Raw genomic sequence first — 19800 nt, 5'->3', positions numbered from 1 at the left:
AAAAGGGAGGCAGAGAAAGCATACAGGTGTTTGCCAAGTTTACAGGTGTACAAGTGTACTGGCAAACTAGCGAGGATAAATGAGGTATTAAAAGAAAGCTAATTTAGTTCTCAGCTGAAAAAAACCCAAGATCTGAAAACCAATGACCCAGAGAGCCTGCCGGGATATAGTAATTTTGTGTGTTTAAGGCCAGAAACTAACACTTCCTCTGAAAACTCAAAAAAATACCCCAATTTGGTTTTGCTGCACGAAGAAACAAAACTATGGACTAAGTATTTATCTTCACAGCTAATAACCTCCTGGTGAAATGCCAGTATTTTAAAATGTATATCAGTCACACTGCTACAGAAATACTACAAAAGAATCCCAGTACTGAGGAGTAACTCTGGACATGCCACCTCTACCTGTGATGTGCTTACTGACCCTGCCTGGTGTTACCTTACCTGCATCACACCTCGCTCATTGCTGAGCGTCCGGAGCTCATCCGAGTGTGCCACGCAGATCTCATGCAGGGCTGCCAGATCCCGGGACAGGTCAGTCCGAGAGTGCTCTGTAGTGTCTGGGAGCTCGGGAACATTCTTCAACAGAACAAAACACAGATTTAGGATGCCAAGACCAATTTTGGTCTTTCCAGCTAAATCTCCAGTCCATCTTTCTTGTTGTGTATTATAGAGCACTGGGCAATCACCAACCATATGAAGTTCAACAAGGGGAAGTGCTGGATTCTGCACCTGGGATGGGGCAGCCATGGATGTAGGTAAAGAACAGGGAATGAGATGCAGGAAAGCAGTGCCATGGAAAGGGACCTGAGGGTCCTGGTCGATGACAAGTTGCATATGAGTCAGCAGTGCCCTGGCAGCCAGGAGCCAACTGTGTCCTGGGGGGGCATCAGGCACAGCATTGCCAGCTGGGCAAGGGAGGGGATTGTCCTGCTCTGCTCTGCATTGGGGCAGCCTCACCTTGAATATTGTGGCAGTTTTGGATACCTCAATACAGGAAAGATATTAAGGTATTAGACAGTGTCCAAAGGAGGGGACCGAAGATGGTGAAGGACCTTGAGGGGAAGCTGAGGAGGCCTGAGGAGCAGCTGAGGTCACTTGGTGTGTTCAGCCTGGAGAAGAGGAGACTGAGGGGAGACCTGACTGCAGTTACACAGCTTCCTAGTGAGCAGAACAGGAGGGGGCAGGCACTGATCTCTTCTCTGTGGTGACCAGTGACAGGACCTGAGGGAATGGTCTGAAGTTGTGTCAGGAAGTTTAGGTTGGATAGTAGAAGATGTTCTTCACCCAGAGTGGTGAACTACAATATACAGAATGCATGCAGTGACACTTTTGGCAATGCTAACCAAGATTCGACCTAGTAATTTTTAAACCAAAAATTAATTTCCATCTCTGGTCAAAACCATGTGACAAATTAGACATAAAAATTTTTGGTTTAAAACATGTTTTTAAAGGTTTGTATTGCTGGCCAAAATTTCTAGTCTCATGGCTATAAAATCTATTTTGAGCTTCTCACATTTACAGAGGCACTAAATTAATAAAGTCTAGGAAGATATTTGATGGTTTTAATTCCATGTAACAGACAAGCAATCTGTAGTCTCTAAACGTGCATTAAAAAATGTATTCAGTTATAAGCATTCAAAATTAATGCACTTTTGAGCTAGTTAATAAGAAGTGTAAAGAATTTTAATTTATAATGCTGCTATGTAACTTCAATAAATATTTTTTTAACCACTTACCCCAAGTTCATCCAAGAACATGATCATGCGATGTTTGTTGCTCTTGATGAATGGATTTACCCCTTCCATATATGGCTCCTGGTAATTTTAAAGAGCATTCATTAACAAAGTAATGCCAAGATAATTGTCACATCTGAAGGGAACACAGCGCAGTCAGGCAAATGACACTGCAAACCAAGTATTTAAACTGGAATAATGTTATCTTTTTTCAAGTGAATTTCTAATGTCTGGTGTGCAACCACACAAAAGAATACAGAATTCAGTATTTTCTTGTATCCAGAAGATTGAGAATCTCCGATTCAGAATTTTTCTTACACATGGATACCATTATGAATTTGCATTAAGATGAGTGTCTCTCAATACCTGGCTGCAATGAACAGATGCTCTACTTTCAGAGGCATGATCAGGAATAAGTGTCCCCCTTCTCGTTTTTTTTTTTTCATTAACTCTTATATTCCAAGTTCTGTGTGTCAGAGAAATAACTGTAATGCCAGCCTGCGTTCATGTTAATTATGTGTACATCAACAAATTTCTTTTTAGCAATGTTTCAGCCTGGGAACTGAGATAGACCAGTTAATGCTGGCATTCTCTTAGTCTTATAATTGATACTTTATTGAAAGCTTGGGCTTTTTAGTGCAATATGTACACCTGACTTACACCATTAATTATGTCTAGCAGTATGACAGTGAATACAGATAGAGTTTGAGGTGCTCTTCCACAGAAAACACCAAACTAAGGAGTAATAAATCCGAGGTCAGAAAGAGGAGAATCTGAGGAGAAAATGTCAGAGTGTCAGCATGAGAAAATAGCAACAGATTTTTGCATGCATTACACAAGTACATGTAAAAAATGTACTGGAAACACAGTTCCACATTGTCCTCTGTGTAAAATTATACTCACCTTAGCTCCAAATTCAACGAGATTTGCTAAATTCTGCACAGACTTGGCGACCAGCGTCAGCGTTCTTGCAGCAGTGGGGGAAGGAGAATCTGGCAGGATTGCAAAATAGAGAGTTACTGGCCATTCATTTAAAATTAATAGCAGTCACAAATAAAAAGAGTTCTTTTCCCATTCATATTTTTAATGATGTATCTTTAACATTATATAAATATAATTTTAATAGTATAACATCATGTAAAAGATGTCACTTGATGAAATAAAACAAGCTGCTTTAATGATGTCCAAAAAAAACTTGTTAATCTGACTTTTTACACCTGCAGTCACAGTGCAACCCAAATTAGGAGGTACCTAACTTGCAAACTACTCGAAGATAATAAAATGCTAAAGAAAGGATCCAGGCCGTGTTTCTCAAATGCTTTCTCCAAACCATGTACAGAAAGTATTACTTTGTGAGAGAAAGAAAGAAACTCTGTTCAACCCAGTTCTTCTCATTTAATACAGCTTAAAAACTGATGATAGAAAACATGCTACATTGTCTTAAAAACTGTCTATGAATGAAGAAAACAAGCTTTTCTGAACCAGATTTTTTATTTCCTCCTATTTTTCACCCTTTCTGAATGCTGCCCCTCTCTCATCTGTAAGATTCTGTATTTGAGATTTTACTATATTTAATGAGTCAAAAGACCTCTCCAATGGCTGGAAGCCATGTAGGCAGGACATTCAAACAAGTTGTTCTGGAATGATTTTCTAGGTCCACAAATGTATTCCAAACTCTGCAGGAACATATGAACTTTATAAATCTTGCTCATTTCAGAGACACCATTGAATTCAGCCATTAACTTTGGCACTGCACTGTATTGAAAGCGACATCTGAAGATCCCAAAATTCCATTTTTCCATTGCTAAATACATTAAGCAATGCTAGACTTTAATTCAAAAAGTTATTATTAAATATCAACAATGCATGTTTCTCTGGACTTTAAAATTACATTGGAGATAACTACAATCAAACCTTTAAGGGAGAAAAGCATACGCCAGCTGTCTTAAGGAGAAGTGAGCCAAGTGACATGGATAACATGACTTTGAACAGAGTATTTGAAGAAACTTCATATTTTGCTGCATTAGACATTACAAGCGATTTCATGCCTCCTGCTGTATAACGTATAGATTCAATCTGAAGCATTTAGTCACCTGAGATGATATTAAACATCCTTGGGTTCAGGATAGCAGGACAAATCAATCGAAGAAAAACAAAGCCACTGAAATGGAAAGAAAATTGCATTTTGTTCCATAGCATTAGAGAATTAATGTAAAATTGGGTAGTCTTCAAGGATTTAAGTTAACATGGAATCTTGCTGAGACAAACACCAAAGCAACCAGAATGTGCTCTGTGAAAATATTAACAAATTAAGATCATCATGCTATGATTCTATGAACTACAAAGCTGAAAGAATAGGCACTCAGATTTCAAGTGAACTGTTGAAATCATGTGGGAAGAACTTAATTGTGAAGTGATAATGAAGCCAATCCCAAAACATGCTGGCTTCAAAAAGGAGGAGCCCCTAGTCTCTGACCTACCAAAAGTTCTCCATTATCTGCTACTGGGTGTCATCCATCCCACAGCCACTCACTTCCCCAAGCCATCCTAACGAGGAGTGCAGGAGCGGGTGGGCAAAGGGAACATATCTTTTGGCGCAACACAGCCTTAGGTCAACTTAGGCTGCTCCATATCCTGATGGCAATACACTCCAGTAGAAAAATAATAAGGGATATGCTACTTTCCTCCATGAAATAATTGCTGCCATCTAGAAAGCTGGAAAAAAAATGTGCTCTGTTTTAACTGCAGAACTAGTTCAGTTTGTTTTGCTGAAGCCAGAATAGCCTTCAGCAGCATAAGAAAAACCTAACTTTCTGCTAATACAAAAGTGAAAACCATCCACTCAAGTTAACCTCAACTCCAGCTAACTGCTGTACAATGAAGTGACATACAAGCCAACTGAGTAAATCTATAATATCTGTAACTTTGTCCTTGGACACCACCAGCAGGCTGGTTTTCACTACAGCAATACCAGAGCCTGACGAGGGGGCCCCTGGTGGTCTAGTGGTTAGGGTGCAGCACTTTCACTGCTGCGACCCGGGTTCGATTCCCAGCCCCCCGGGCAGATGGAGCTCGTCAGCCCTGTAAGGCAATCCATCTAAGAGAAGGTCACTCTAAACAAACCTACGTCCTGGGGACCTCACTGCCACTGTCCAAGCTTGCTCGGCCCCGGCAGATGAACCTCAGGATTAAAGGGTGGGCTCAGTTCAGCGCACGCTGTGTCTCACCTAAAAAATCCACTGCGCAGGCTCGAAGGGTTAATGACCTTTCCCAAATCCTCGCTCGGGAAGACTGGCCATGCTATGCTACCAGAGCCTGACCACTTCCTGACAAAGGAGGAAGGGGACTTTACACTACCTTGCCTGTTGATAAGTACGCAGTGATGGATGTCCTCATTACTTGAAAATGACAAACACGGTAGTGAGGTTAATGTATCTTCCATATGTCCAAGACACCTAGTATATTCTGTTATAGATGTTCTTTTACATCTATAAGAAACACAAACTAAGGGCTGGTAAGAAAACAGTTCCTGGCCATAGGTTAAGCTAAAGTATTTTCTGTGGTGTGAATTTAAAGCTATGAAGAAGTAATTAATTTTGAAGCCATGGCATATACATCAATCCCTCTTTTAAAGTGCCCAAAGTTGAGGGCCAACGAGGTACAAATCTAGCAGAGACTCTGCTGATAGGGAAGATCTGATGCTTCTTACCTTGGTCAACCTGCCTAAATGAAGAATGAGCAAATATCTACATGGGGGTTTAATGACCAGAGAGAAATGGCAGCACCTTCTGACTGATACAGTAGGGAAGATACCAAGACATCAAAAAATTGTCCAGCCACCTCTGAATATTTAATCATTCTTAAACAAAAAGTAGTGCAATAAAAGATAACAGGATCACTGAAGGCTGTGAAACTTTGTACTCTAGAGAGAAATCACTAGTATCCACTTGTGAAAACAGAACACCACAAAAGCAAGCAATCCAGTATTTTTAGCATCCAGAGGAGGCCTTCGGGCAAACCTTGCATGTGAGCTGTGTATCCACTAAGGAAAGACACATGGTCCTCTTTGTTGCTGGGGACAAACACAAAGAGATATGGAATTCACTGCTGACCTTTACAGCCTTCCAGCAGAGGTTAGACCCTCAAAATATGAAGGGCTCTCACAGTAAGAGCAGCCTCCATTTGAAGGCAATGCCCCTTAGCAGTATGGAATACAAAATGATAAAAATACAAGCCAAAGACAAATCCTCTGAAAGATCCCTCCAGGGGAGATAAACCTCTGCCAATAATTTAACTGCCTGACACCAGCAAAGATTATTGTTTGATCTGCCCTGGCAATGAACAGAGAAGAACTTGTGTGTTGCATTGGTTTAATAACGTAGATTGGAGTTTTGATGCTGGTGTGAGTTCAGAAGAGCCAGGTTCTATAACCTCCTGAAACATTATTAGAGGAGCTCTGGAATGTTTCAACATGACTGGACAGGAGCACCACAAATTCAAAGTTAAAACCATTAAGTCCAGCTATACTGACCTCTACACTACATCATTTTATTCTGGCAAGCCTCTAAGAACATGACTAAGAATCTAGCAAGCTCATAATCCTTAACTGGGACATTGTGCCTCAGTATCTTAACTGTGCAGGTATGCATAGTTTTGTCACTGAAAGAAACACAGATAAGCACACTGCAGTATGTCTTTAACATCTTTTAGCTTTTTAGCTTATTTTCAGAATAAAGTTGACAAGTAACTTACCTAACAACTCTGGTTCTCATGGTGGTATTAGCTGGCCACTTGTTTTGAACAGACTTCTGTAGGCACCCATAAATATACCTCAATGTCCTGTAGAAGCAGTAGGTAATTACTCAAATTACCTCAAATTACTCAAAATCAAACTTACAGAATCAAAAACACTGGTGAGAAAGGACCTAGAGCAACTTCCTACTTCATGCAGAACTATTACCAACTTTACATTACTAACTTAAATATAAGCTTTAAGTTACCTTTACCTAAGAGTTAATTTATAAGTTAACAAATTTATACATTTTCTAAAGTTTATATTAAAAAGTAAATTTATAAATTACAGGCAAAACACATTGTATATGCCATTCAATGACCATTCAGATGTGCTTTAAATGTTTTATAATTAATTATCTGTTTCCTGTTCCTGTCTTTTTAAAGAAAAGACAATTTTGATGCTTTAATTTTTTTTCTCTTAACTAAATAACCATTCTTTCCATAAATGAGGGATAGTGTTTAGAAGTTAAGCAACCACTGCAACAGTCCTCTCCCATTAAAAGAAATACAACAATTTGTGGCGTATTTCAGAAAATATTGAGTGCTGCACCATACACTTAAAAGCAGTGCACCTTTCAATGCTAACTTTGCCAGCAGTAACACAAAACTTCCGTGCTACGCTGACGTCTCAAAATTGAAGATTTTTTTATACCTTAAAAGCTAACGACACACTGGAAGAAAAACCCTGTGTAGTGTTTCACTTTTTGTGAAAATATGAGATTGATTATTTTTATTATTCTTGTTTTTCCCTGACCTCTTGGGTCTAGTAGCTTTTCCTTAAAAGATAAGCAAGTGTGCAAGAGGCTTTTGTAAAAAGCACTGCTGGAAGTGTTATTTTTCCCCCCCATCTATATTCCTGTGTATCCATACAGCAATCCTAATATAAATCAGTAAGAACATCATTTTAATGTGCAATGTAATTCACAGAAACAGGAATTTTCAAGTATAAATCTGAACAGAAAAGCGCACACTTACGGGGGCAATATCTCTGCAGCCATGAAAATTTTCTCCACCAGTTCTGAAAGTATACTGAGTAGATGTGCCAAATTAGTGTTTACATCTTCATTTTTTTCTAACTTTGAGGGATTTAACTAAAACAAAGAGAAAAAGATTAGGTTTCTTCTCCTCAAGAGAACTACATAAATAGTTTCATAATATTATGCACTGAATACTACTTCAAAATAAATTAAGTAATTGCTGCTGTACACATCTCTTATAGAACTCACTAGCCTGTTTCAATGACTGGTCAGGAAATGTGAAGAAGCAAAAGTTTTAAGTTCTAATACACATATCTGACTTTTAACAGCTCAGATATTCAGCACTATCCATCTGTGTGACCTTTTTGCTCTCTCAATCCAAATTTCTGATGACTACCATCCTTTCCACAATGAAGCTGAAGTGAAACACAGAAGTTAGGAGAGCCATTTTCAAAAGGGTTTCAGGATAAATAACCATTATTTAATATCAGGAACTTTTCAATTAAAAGTTCTACTATGAATATTGTTCAAAGCCAAAATCCAGGGGAAAAAATGTCTTAATGAATTCAGTTCCTGCATTTCTAATGTAAACAAACTTTAGTTCTGAGAGATAAATAACTGTTTCTAAAACTAATATTTAATGTTAACAACCAGTAGATAATTGTGTCAACAAACCAAGATGTTTACAAACAGTTCAAGGTATCACCTCACAAGACTGCTTGCTCTCCATTATCTTTAATATGGAGTCTTTCAGTGCGTGATGAACAAAACTCGTTGCTGTGGCTTTCATATACTGCTCCATAAGTGTGCTTGCTAAAGTGGTGGCACGGAACAAGGTAGTAGCTTCATCTGAAAAAAGAGACAGGAAAGAGGAAAGTTAAGAAAAGGAGGTAACAAAATGAGAGGAAAAACGTGTTAGCTATTCAACATAAATTGTAACTAAAGGAGGAGAAAAAAGGAAGATACTGGAGCCCTTCCTTCCCCACCTGCCCAGAATTCCAGTAAACTTTAGTGTGATTTAGTGCAGTACCTTCCATGCTTATCTCCCTGTCATTTAGTGTTCGTAATAACAGGGACTCAAGCTTTTCGTGAAGAAAAATCTTCAATAAAATGCCAGCCAACAGTGTTCTGTCCTGTCCACAAACATGTGATAAGGCATAGACTACATGAAGTTCTTTCTGGAGTATAAGCTGAAAGAAAAAAAAAAAATTAAAATATTCAGAAGCTTCTCCTAACATATAACAGCTTTGGAAAAAAATTATATATGTATGTGTGTTACTGTAAATATTATTTAATTATGTCAACCAATGTTACTGAGATCCATCTCTACCAACAAACTAAGTGAGTTTTGACAGATAAACCAAGGAAAGTTAAACGAATTCATACCTCTTTAAATTCACTGTATTCCTCTTCTGGCATGATCTTCTCCATGGAATATCGTGCTCGAACACGCAAAGATCCTGGCTCAATACCCTTTAATGGTACATGGGAACTGAGTTGAAACCACTCATCTGTTGCATGTCCTTTTTGTAATCGGCTTAATTGGCAACGCATAAACACTTAAGAAAAAAAAGCATCGTTCAAGTACGTTATTTCCACCAAAACAGTGTTACTATTGAATAAAAAGCCCGTTTTATTTTCAGCACGTCGTCTTATTTCAGTAAAAAAATATTAGTAAGAGTAAACAAGTTTGCCATCGATATATTAACATATTCGCTTCAGTGGCTTAACAGAGTCCTATAAATTGAAGAAATAAGGCATTCTGTAGAGAATGTATAAATTCAAAAATGTCACGACTATTGAAATGGCTTCCCTTGTAACACCCAAGTAAGTAGGTAAAAAAGTGCTACCCTGCAAATCCAGGTAGCAGCCTGAAAATAAAAATAGGTGATGTCTAGAATTGACTATTCCCTTTCCAGCCTCTGGCTGACACCACCATCAGGTCTGCTCCTCCATCACTTTATTACTTCTTACTGCTTATTATTACAGTGTTCTATGGCCTTCCCAAACACTTACATATCTATTTCCTATATACTAACTCCCAGGCTAAGTAACACTTTATGCATATTACATAAAAAACTGGTCTCAAGCACTTGTTGCCTGATAATGAAAGTCATCTGCAGAATGGTCAAATCAGTAATTGGCCTCTCAGTGGTGTTGGTAACTTGAAATTGCCAAGCAAGATACAGCAGCTGGGAGCATGGGCTCACCTGGAACAGGTACATGTGTTCCTGAATGGAAGTTCTTTTTTTCACAGAGAAAGGGCCCAGGTACTTTCACAGGCAACACTGTGCTTGTGAAACACCCATCATCCTCCAAGAGGAACCCACAGTTAGTTTCACTAATAGTTTAGCCTGTTAGTCTGCATCTCTCAAGTAAACATTCTCTCTTTCCATGACTCTCAATGAGATCTGCTTTTAATTTCCTCACATGAAAAACAAACAAAAAAACCACAAATTGAATCAGGTTCTGCAAGACCATTCAAAATGAGTTGTAAATGATCTATTTTGGTCAAAGTTTCCCTACAGATTTTACAAAAAAACTCAAACCAAAAAAAACCGCACACACAAAAAAACCCCAAAGCCAAATAAACCCCCCACCAATAAATTAGCACTGCGGCACAAGTTACAGGCCAGTAACAAAATATACCCAAACTGAAAAAAACTCTGACAGGCTTTAGAACAGACAGCTCTGAACACAACAGAAAAGAAAAAAACCTTGGAATAAATTTGAAGGGGACAGAGAAGCCATCCTGCCCTGCAGGCATCAAAGAGGAAGCACAGGGCTGAAGCTGCTCAAGAACAAGTATGGTGGGAAACAAGAACAGAAAAAAACAAAACTAAAAACATGTTGTGTGGTAGAGACCTGAACTTAAAAAAAAAAATATTTTTTTCTATCTTCAAATTCACGTTCTTCAAACCCCTTCTTTTCAAGGAAACTGAAAGATTTTACCACCTTGCTCTTAATTTGCTGGAACAGAAACAAAACCACAGTTAAAGAAGTAGCTGTTTGGGTAACATGAGGAAAAGAAATTATTGGAAACTTGTGTAAAAGGCAGAAGAAAATATGGATCCTGTCCTAATCAAGGTAATACTAATGTAACTTCAGGTTTAAGCCTGAGTGGTAATAAGGGAAGCAGACAGATGAGTTAAAAATAAAGAAAACAAGGACATTTTCTTCAGAAACAACCAAGATTATTTTTTTAATAAAGAATCGTATCTTTCCCTTTCTCACTGGAAGGAACCAAAAACCTGAAAAGGAATTCCATGTAGTCAGACTTAAAACTCCATGGAACTCCATTTCATGGAGCAGACTAGTACTGAAAGTTTCTCTTTCCTCTTGCCTCTCTTGCTTTTTGGTAAGCACAGTCATTGTCTGACAATGGTTACTCTAGAGCAGAGCTAGGAAAGGTGCCACGTATACAGGACTGGATTACTGTACATTTTATCATTAAACACCATGCAGATTGTCATTATAAAACCATTAATGGAAAACTTCTTCAGACATCCAAAATATACAAAGACAGAGGTATGTTGAGCATACAAACCAGCCTAAATTTCTTGTGACAGTGCTCAACAAAAGTAAAGAAAACCCACACAGAGTATCCATTGCTGAAACATATAAGCATCTTTTCAGAAAAAATACTTACATATATCTGGATCTTTGCTTTTCTTTGTTTTGTTACTAAGACTTATCTCAAATCTATTAATATCAGATGAAAGATCACTAGGAGAAAAGACAGAGAACCTCAATTAGTACTATACTTGGCTGGCACTTACACTTTTCCTAATCGCATTTCAATACTCAGCTATCCCTATCAGCCAAAGACACTTATATTAACAAAGGTAGTTAGGTGCCTATAAAAAATTCTGCCCATGCAGAATTTGGCTGAAAGGTTGGTGCTGTATAAAGACATAGACCGTATTTTTAAAAATACAGTAAAATAATATCGTGTTAAGAATCTTAAATGCAATGCAAATTACAAGTGAAATTCAATAATTCAAGATGATTAAGACTTACTCAAAGACAAATTCTTCTGACCACACAGGGTTCTGCCCTTCCCTGATGTGTGTTTTTGCTACCTGGACACTGTTCAGGTAGATGTTACAATATGGATTTGTAAAATGCTTTACTGGGAGCGTATGAGCTTCTTCTACATGCAAAATGAGACTGCTGACCTGAAAAAAAAATAAACAGAATTTATTTTTTGTTGCTAAAGTACAAATACAAAGCATATTAATGAATTTTTTATCCTCTGTGCAGAGATAATGTTAATATGTGAGTACTGAACATTTTTAAGAGGCACAAGTGACAAAATAAGAGTAACTAAAGTTCTGAAAACAAATATCATATTTTTAAGGCATCATGTGTTCTTTTAAAATTATCTTTGGGGCATTAGGATTTTCAAATAACTTTTCTAGGCACAGAAGATTTTACTGAAATCAAGGACTGGCACTTTGAGTAAGAGCCATGGACAATTCCAAACACAATGGTTTATTATTTGGTGCTTTCCTAACAGATTATGTAAAATTCTCTTGTGCAACCCATTACATTGTACTCCTTTATGTAGATGAGCATTGTCTTTGCCTTTTGCTTTGCTTTTGCAGTCTGAAGATTCCAATTTCACCTGCCACTTCATCTGTTAATTCACCTTATTTAGTTCATTTATTAGAAGTATCCAAACATTTTTAATGTTCAGAACTAAATGTTGTATTTTATTCCTTTTTATTCCTTTTCTTTATTCCACATTTTATTCTTTTCTCTACTACCTATAAAAAACAACTACATTCAATGTTCCTAAGATTTAAAAATATGAGGAATTCTTCAAGTATTTCCCCATTATTCTGCAATCATTACAGACTTAAATGTATAAGACTGACTGTCCTCTGTCTCTGAGGAAATTCCAGCACTTTCAAAGGCCGAGAGAAATTAAGGCTCAAGAATGTTCAGGCATGTACGTGTTATTGAAAATTAAATCATTATTTAAAGGAGTACTTTATTTACATCTCATATACATTTTTATAAAATTTGTTCACATGCCATATAGATTTTCGAAGTTTCCCATATGAGGCACATTTTTGAAGTTGCTGACATCTTTACACTTTTATTCAGGATTTACTTCTACTGAAAGGAAAAGTCTGAGATTTATCCATATCATTTCACAACGAAGAGGCAAAACACTCCTCCACATGCACCACCAACCCCACAATATCAGCTTCACCTGACGTAGGCGCTTATTTGATGTTCCTGGACTGGTTTTTCTTAAACTGCAAAACATCTGCAGAGCTTTCATCCAGTCCTAAAAGAGAAGGACACAGAATCGTGAAACGGAACCAAGTCAGACACAGCTTCTTGCAGTGGAACAGACATATTTAAAAGAAGAGTATCTGAAATTTCACTTTAGCTTAGCAAAACCTAGGTTTCTTGTAATTCCAAAGTACACATTTGAATATTAAAGCAAATTTCTTATCTTTACTGAGCAAAACCTCATAAAGGATTTGCAAATCTGAACCACTTTCTCTTTTATAACTATCAAGCATTACTAATGGACATACAGTGTGACCTTTACCAATCTTCCAGTCTAGTGATACTACATGAAATTACAAATTGTATAAAAAATTAAGCAAAAATTTTTTGCTTCTGAGAAAATTACATTTAACAAGTCAAACTAGTCTGATTATACTCTCCAGTACTCCTGTATGGAGTCATAACACTGTGTATACTTCAAACAAAAACTAAAACATTAACAGAGAAACACAGAGCATATATCCAACATTCCCCAGTTTGCTCACAAAAGCATACAGCAGAGTGGATGGATGGATGGATGGATTCCATTCTGGTCATAGAAATAAACAGTTTGTCTAACACCAAACTGCCTGCAGAACCTTTGTCTATATACTTACTTTTTTAAAACAAATAAGCTGCTAAGAGGCATTGTCAACTTGCCAGGCCACCTCTGAAAAAGTCACCCCAGTGTGAAAAAGCTAACAGGGAAGCTTTACAACGGGCCTTTGGAAGGTGGAAGATATGTTATAGCTTCATTCTCTAGTTTCTGTCCCCCAGCCATTAAATTTTGTATATTTCTTGTGAAGCATAAAATTCAGGTTTTGAGCAACAGCCTTCTTAAGTCTGTATCTCAAAGATCTGCCATCCACTCTCAAAGTACAATTTAACAATGTCATTAAAACCCCGACAACCCTGCTACAATCTTACCCCTTGCAATATCCTTCACATTTTTAAAATACAGCAATATGTACTGCAGCTATTCTCAGCTAGACCACTCTGTGAGTCAGGCTTCTGCTTTCAAATCCTTCCACGGAAGGAAAAGCTTTCAGCTACACACCACGAAGTTTCTATTCTTCTATGAAATGTTACACAGTAAAGAAAGCTGAGCTTTCTTGAAAGAAATATCTGTAAACTTTTCTGGGCCAAAGTCATGTTATAAAGAAACCTGAAAAAATTGCATTTTGTATAAATACAGTGAAGCAGCCTGTTAAGAAGATCAAAACCAAAAGAGGATTATACTAAATGTCCAGGAAACAAGACAGGATATTCTGTCTTCAACACATTCTTAATTCTTCTACTTTTTAGAACACAAAAGATTTTACAGATGTGACAAAATTAATGTGCAGTAAGGGGCATGGATATTAATTTATATATTCTCAATTACTATACAAAACACTGCATCTCAAAGACTGTACAGTGAAAGCTGTGTGACAAATGTGACTACACAATTCTGATGGCACCTCAGCTAATTCCACAAATTTGCATTCATTTAATGGGAAAATTTATGCTTTATATACAGCACAAGAAAAATACTGTATTTATATAGGCTTCATGCTCTGGTGAATAGCAGTCTATTATAAGTGCTCTAAACAATTTTAATTCCATTCAAATAAAATCAGATGCAAAGCTTAAACTTCTGATGCAACAGGTATACTTCAGATCTGAGGGCTTTCAGAGCTTAAAACTTAATAAATAAGAACATCATGTCATTTTAGATATCCTCTCCTACTGGAAAATGAGTTTCAGAGAAGTAGGCTCCTATCTCACAATTTTTAATCAGTGAACATAACTGTTAAGAGAGCAAGTAACAAAAGGATACCATATAAAACCAGAAAACTTTATGTTTTATGCACCATCAGGGTCCAAGATTATGAACAACTACCAATTTATAAACAGGACGAACAACTGCAAAAGACAGGTGTTCAATATACTTTGATCACTGAGCACACATGCATGCATTAGCATTTCATTTCACTTTATTTATTTCAGTCTAAAGTAAAAGTCTTACTTACTATGCTGGAAAAGTCCTAGAGAGTGAATTGAACTATGTCAAGAAATGTATATGTTCTTCAGAAACACAGAATGGAAAATAATAGAAGTTCAGTCCATGGGACCTGACCAGAATTTGTCCAAACCAAAACCCTAAAGAGCACGTAATATAGATGCTGGATTCTCAGCACCAACCTCTTCCCTGACAAGTCTGCTACTACCCCATGTTAGCACCTCCTAATATAACCACTAAGTACTTGTGATAACGCTTCCTGTTTCAGAAGGGCATCATTAAACAACACAAGACAAAAAGTTACTTTTTTACACTTAGCAACAAAAGCTCTCACCTGTGCTTGTTCTGGAGTTTCGCCTGCAAAGTAAAAGATGTAATGCTCTTCACTAAAGTGCTGAACTACTATCTGAAAACAGTTTGGCCTTAAAAATAAACAAAACAAAAACGTAAGTTTTATTAATCTTCACATATTAACGGACATCTTCCCTTGATCTGTGCCAAAACAAAGTTTACACTGAATTAACAGATTTCTGCTGTTTGTCTGTAAGGAACACTGCATATTCCATCAATTTTTGTTCATCTACATGTCATCATCACAACACGAAAAGAGAAAGAACTCCAATGAAAAGATTCCTCAGGCCCTTCAAAACTCCTTCAGAGTATTGATAAATTTTTAGAATGTTCTATACTGAACAGGCATGTATGCTGACTTACAGTCAGAGGAAAAAAAACCAGCCATCTGAAAAAACTTATCAACAAGGACTATTCCTAGAGAGTTTAAAAGCAGCAGAGGTTCAGCATTAGTTCACAAGCAGTTAATCATACATTAAGGATTTGTTCTTTCAGGAAACAATATTAACTTAGAAAATCCCCTATCTGAATGTATCCCATAGCTCTCATGACGAATGCAGTATGTACTGGACCACACACCAAACATTAGCATATGTGACACAAAACTATACAACCTTAAATGTCACAGAAGTACTGACTTCACTGTACTGCTGAGGAAACAGCAAAGGCAGTTTTTTACCAGTTACCTGAAGTGCAGGAAAAACTTTGTCTCAGCTGTAGTTCATCACTAACAGCTTCCTAAGTTGCTGCTACCACAGGTCTCCTACACACCTGTGGTACCACCTAGTGCCCAACTACACTCTAAGCCACAACACAGGGTTTCTTGAAAGCTGTTCAAGAAACATAACCAAAATGTTCCTTTATTACAATACACACCAAAGCTGCCTGCATAATTGTCAACCTACATAAGGAACGTATCAGTAATTTTTTTAGATACTCTTTATCTACATACATGCTCCTCATTTCAGTATTTAGATGGAGGGTTTTTTTCAAAATTATTGAAAAGATTTTAAAAGAACCCAAACAGATAAAAAAACCCACCAGTCTCTGCAGTTTAGGAAATGCCACTAATTTTAAGCATGTTTTTTCACAAAAATAAACAAAAGTTGAGTGTGTAGAATTTTTAATAAATACCGAGATCCTTAGCATAACCAGAATTTCTAATTTATATCATTTATTATATAAGTAAATGCACTTATTTCTTCTATAAAACACTATAATACAGGCCAGTGGAGTTGTTTTTGTAACTACCAATGAACAAATATGTAAACTCTTTCTTGGTAAGTACTAATAATATCTGAAATACTTTTGATTCTCAGCATATTTTTAACATCAAAATATTACAGGATATAATCCTCACATCAAATCTTATCTCTGAATATAGTAATTATGCAAAAACATTTTCCTGTGGATGTTTAATCATATGAACTAGTTTACTATTAAGTTGGTCAAATGTAACAAAAGTACTAGTTCTCATACAGAAAAGCACTTACAGACTTCATCTAACCGGGTTAGTTTTCAAAGACCTACCAAAAGAATGTAGAACTTTTTGAATTGACAAAATTCTTTATCAATTCTTGGTTCAATACGATTAAAAAAAGCCAGTGTCCTACCTGCCAAACAAACTGTCATGTACTCCATAGACGGAACATACACTAAGGTCTATTAGTCCTTTGGGTTTTGTGGCTCGTTTTTCACTCTCAAAATAAATAAGCTGGGCATCATTCCCCTCTAATATAAAGTACAAGTTTTTCCATCTTTTTCCTTTACCTGTACAAGAGTCAAGAAAAAAGTTATAGTACTTTTTAAAAGAGCATGTAAATTTTGTAAATGAAGAAAAGAGAAGAGGGCAGTACAGTTTTTGCCAAATTCCAAACAGAAGAACAATGTACAGGTTAATCACGTGAGTTATAAAATCAGCATACATACTCAATTTTACACAACATGTGACGAAAACCAGACCCTCTTCGCAGATGCAGGTAGAGTTGCAAAAGGTTCCTTACACATTTTCAGGATTAAGCAAGTGCCTATGAGCTGCCTGAACAGTGAGCTCCTATCACTGTTCTGACTGTATCTACACAGATTGCAAATAATAACAGTGTAGATCAAATTTATTATATTTTTATTACTAAAGAGACTCTTGATATGAGAAAGTTACTCCTAAATTCTGATCAATGTTTAACAGATTGCATTACAGCATCTTAAAGCAGTATGGCTGAAGAACAGAAATGGAAATATATTGTATGCAAACTTAAATCAGAATCAAGCCCCAAACACAACCATATCTAAGAGTTTAGCTGGTTCCACATATACAAATACAAACACTTAATGAAGATATACTTTATTTAGTGAGTTTGAACACTACCTTGATAAGGATGCCTAGTTTTTGTGCTGTGGTCTGATTTTTTTCAGAACTGCCAACCAATATTTTTATACTGTATGTAATTTCAGGTATCATGTCCTTCTATTCTCAAACTACTTAAGGAAAGATCTTTCATCCTCCTCACACACTTTCTAGAACCTTTTGTCCACTTCAATTTTGCTCTTTCTAGTACCATTACTACACTAACCTCACTAAGTATGCATGTTCAACTAGGAGGTGCTGACCTCCACCCTCTGGTGACCAGCAATAGGGCACAAGGAAATAGAATGAAGCTGCAGCAGGGGAAGTTCAGGTTGGCAAAAGTTCTTCACTGAGAAGGCAGCTCATCCTTGAAACAGGCTCCTCAAGGAAATCCTTGCAGCGACAGGCCTGTCAGGGTTCAAGGAGCATCTGGACAATGCTCTTAGTCATGTGGTTTTGCTTTCAGTAGACTCATGAGGAGCATGATCCTTATGGGTCCTTTCCCATTTAAAATACTCTATGATTTTGTGATCCTTATCTGATTTTTTTTAAGAATAAAAAAGTAATAGAAGCAAACATAACTCACTTTTTTTCAGAAGATAACCTTTTTTGACAATATTTTTGTAAAATGCATCCTTTGTTTTCCGACGAATTGTATTGTAGATTTCTCTTCCTTCCACTGTATCATTAAGCACTTGTTCTTGGTGCTGGAAAACATGTAAGAAAAACATACTTTAAGCTTGGAAACTGCCATTAAAAAATGTATACTATGAAGTTGCAACCAGGATCATCTTACTGAATGCTACCAACTCAGTACTATTGTTCTCTCGTGTATTTTAGCAAAGCAATATAATATTTCATACAAAACACTTGTTAGAAATGTAATATAACTATTTCCATATTTCCAGAATGGACAGAAAAAAGCAGGATCTTTCCCTCTGATTTCTGTTAAATTTATTTATGCAAGTCTTCAAAGATATATCTAGCTTCTAGCTAGATGTCTAGTCATGGACCCAAGTAATCATGGATAAACTCTGAAGCAACAAAAATGGTGCAGAACCAACTCACTCAAAGTGGCACAGTCCTTCATTAATCTCATTAGAACTCACATGTCCTAACTGAGCAGAACTCAAGACAAGAGAACAGAAACAGGAAACAGAAAAAGGATAAATTCACACAGAAAATGGCAGGATCTGGAAATGCAAGTAATAAACAAGAATAGCCAAAACCAAAGCTAAGTCTGACCTTACCAAGTAAGGTGATCAGCAGAAGTTCTTTATCCATAAGAAAACATGAAAAGCAAGACTGTCAAGCAGTGAGAACAGAACTGAGATGATGTCTCCATAACATAACTACACAAGGAGCAGTGCACAAAACAACAAATCTAGCAACAAATATTTTTAAGTAAATTTCATATGAGACGTGGGAAGTCAATCAGACTGACCCTAAAAGAAAGCAAAACTTGAGAATTTTTTTCCCCTCAAAATGGAGCATAGTGGTATGTGAAAGGGAGGTACACAAAGCAGAACATTAACTGCATCACTGACCACTATATTTTGAAACAAAGTCACAAGTGTATCTGGCTAGTTTAAAAGGATCTGAAGTACTCTCCCATGCAGAATTAGTCAGTGCAAAGTTTATTAATACAAGAACTGTAAGCACATATGCAAAAAGCTAAAATGAAGAGTTACTGCTGTGATTCAAGAGGAATGACAGAACATGAGGAAAGTTACTAGTAAAGTGTTTCAAGGAGCAGTGTTGGAATTCATATTTGCTTTCTGTTCCAACCACATTAATAAGCATGAGTTAACAGCAGCAAACAATAGGGAAGCACTGAGGACACCAACACAGTTTGCTTGTGGGAGGTGGTGAGTGATGGCCTTTGCATCACCCCACCACCCCTTCCTTTGCTTATTAAAGTGTATTTATCTCAACCCAGGAGTTCTTTTGCTTTTGCCCCTATCCCACAGGAACAGGGAGTGAGCAAACTAAGGTGTGGGTCCTTGGCTGCTCACCAGGGTCAACCCATCACAGAAAACTACATGTATTTCTAGGATATTTGTTAAGTGCTTTCCTCAACAAGAAAGGGAATTACCCATGACATGGTACTCTAAACTATTCTGGTCCACTGTGTTCAAGAAAGGCAAGTTCACACCAAAACTGGTGGCAGCAGGGCAGCTACAAGAACATTACAGAAAGTGACAGGATCAGCTTTGGTGTGCTTAGCTTGGTGAACAGAAGAAATGTTCTCGTATTAATATGAAAGATCTCCCAAAGGGATATGAACTGACTGTTACTCTATTTAGGGAGG

General features: G+C 37.0%; 1 protein-coding gene across 1 annotated transcript in view; it reads right to left on the bottom strand.

Moving 5' to 3' along the window:
* The window catches only part of RASA1 (RAS p21 protein activator 1), a 51692-nt gene that overhangs the window by 1112 nt on the left and 30780 nt on the right, over nt 1-19800 (bottom strand). Inside the window, exons 10-24 of the mRNA XM_017812685.1 lie at nt 18076-18196; nt 16759-16915; nt 15129-15216; nt 12728-12805; nt 11527-11684; nt 11156-11232; nt 8893-9065; nt 8537-8696; nt 8213-8355; nt 7505-7620; nt 6488-6574; nt 3829-3896; nt 2639-2727; nt 1739-1816; nt 444-578 (exon numbers count right to left, since the gene is read on the bottom strand). Of these exons, the coding sequence (XP_017668174.1) occupies nt 444-578; nt 1739-1816; nt 2639-2727; nt 3829-3896; nt 6488-6574; nt 7505-7620; nt 8213-8355; nt 8537-8696; nt 8893-9065; nt 11156-11232; nt 11527-11684; nt 12728-12805; nt 15129-15216; nt 16759-16915; nt 18076-18196 (1728 nt within the window). The remainder of the gene's footprint in view (nt 1-443; nt 579-1738; nt 1817-2638; nt 2728-3828; nt 3897-6487; nt 6575-7504; nt 7621-8212; nt 8356-8536; nt 8697-8892; nt 9066-11155; nt 11233-11526; nt 11685-12727; nt 12806-15128; nt 15217-16758; nt 16916-18075; nt 18197-19800) is intronic.

This window comes from Lepidothrix coronata, unplaced genomic scaffold (genome assembly GCF_001604755.1).
Source record: "Lepidothrix coronata isolate B3197 unplaced genomic scaffold, Lepidothrix_coronata-1.0 Scaffold37, whole genome shotgun sequence".
NCBI classification, from domain to species: Eukaryota; Metazoa; Chordata; class Aves; order Passeriformes; family Pipridae; genus Lepidothrix; species Lepidothrix coronata.
Note: the sequence above shows the minus strand (reverse complement) of the source record. Positions and strands in the feature narration are given on the sequence as shown.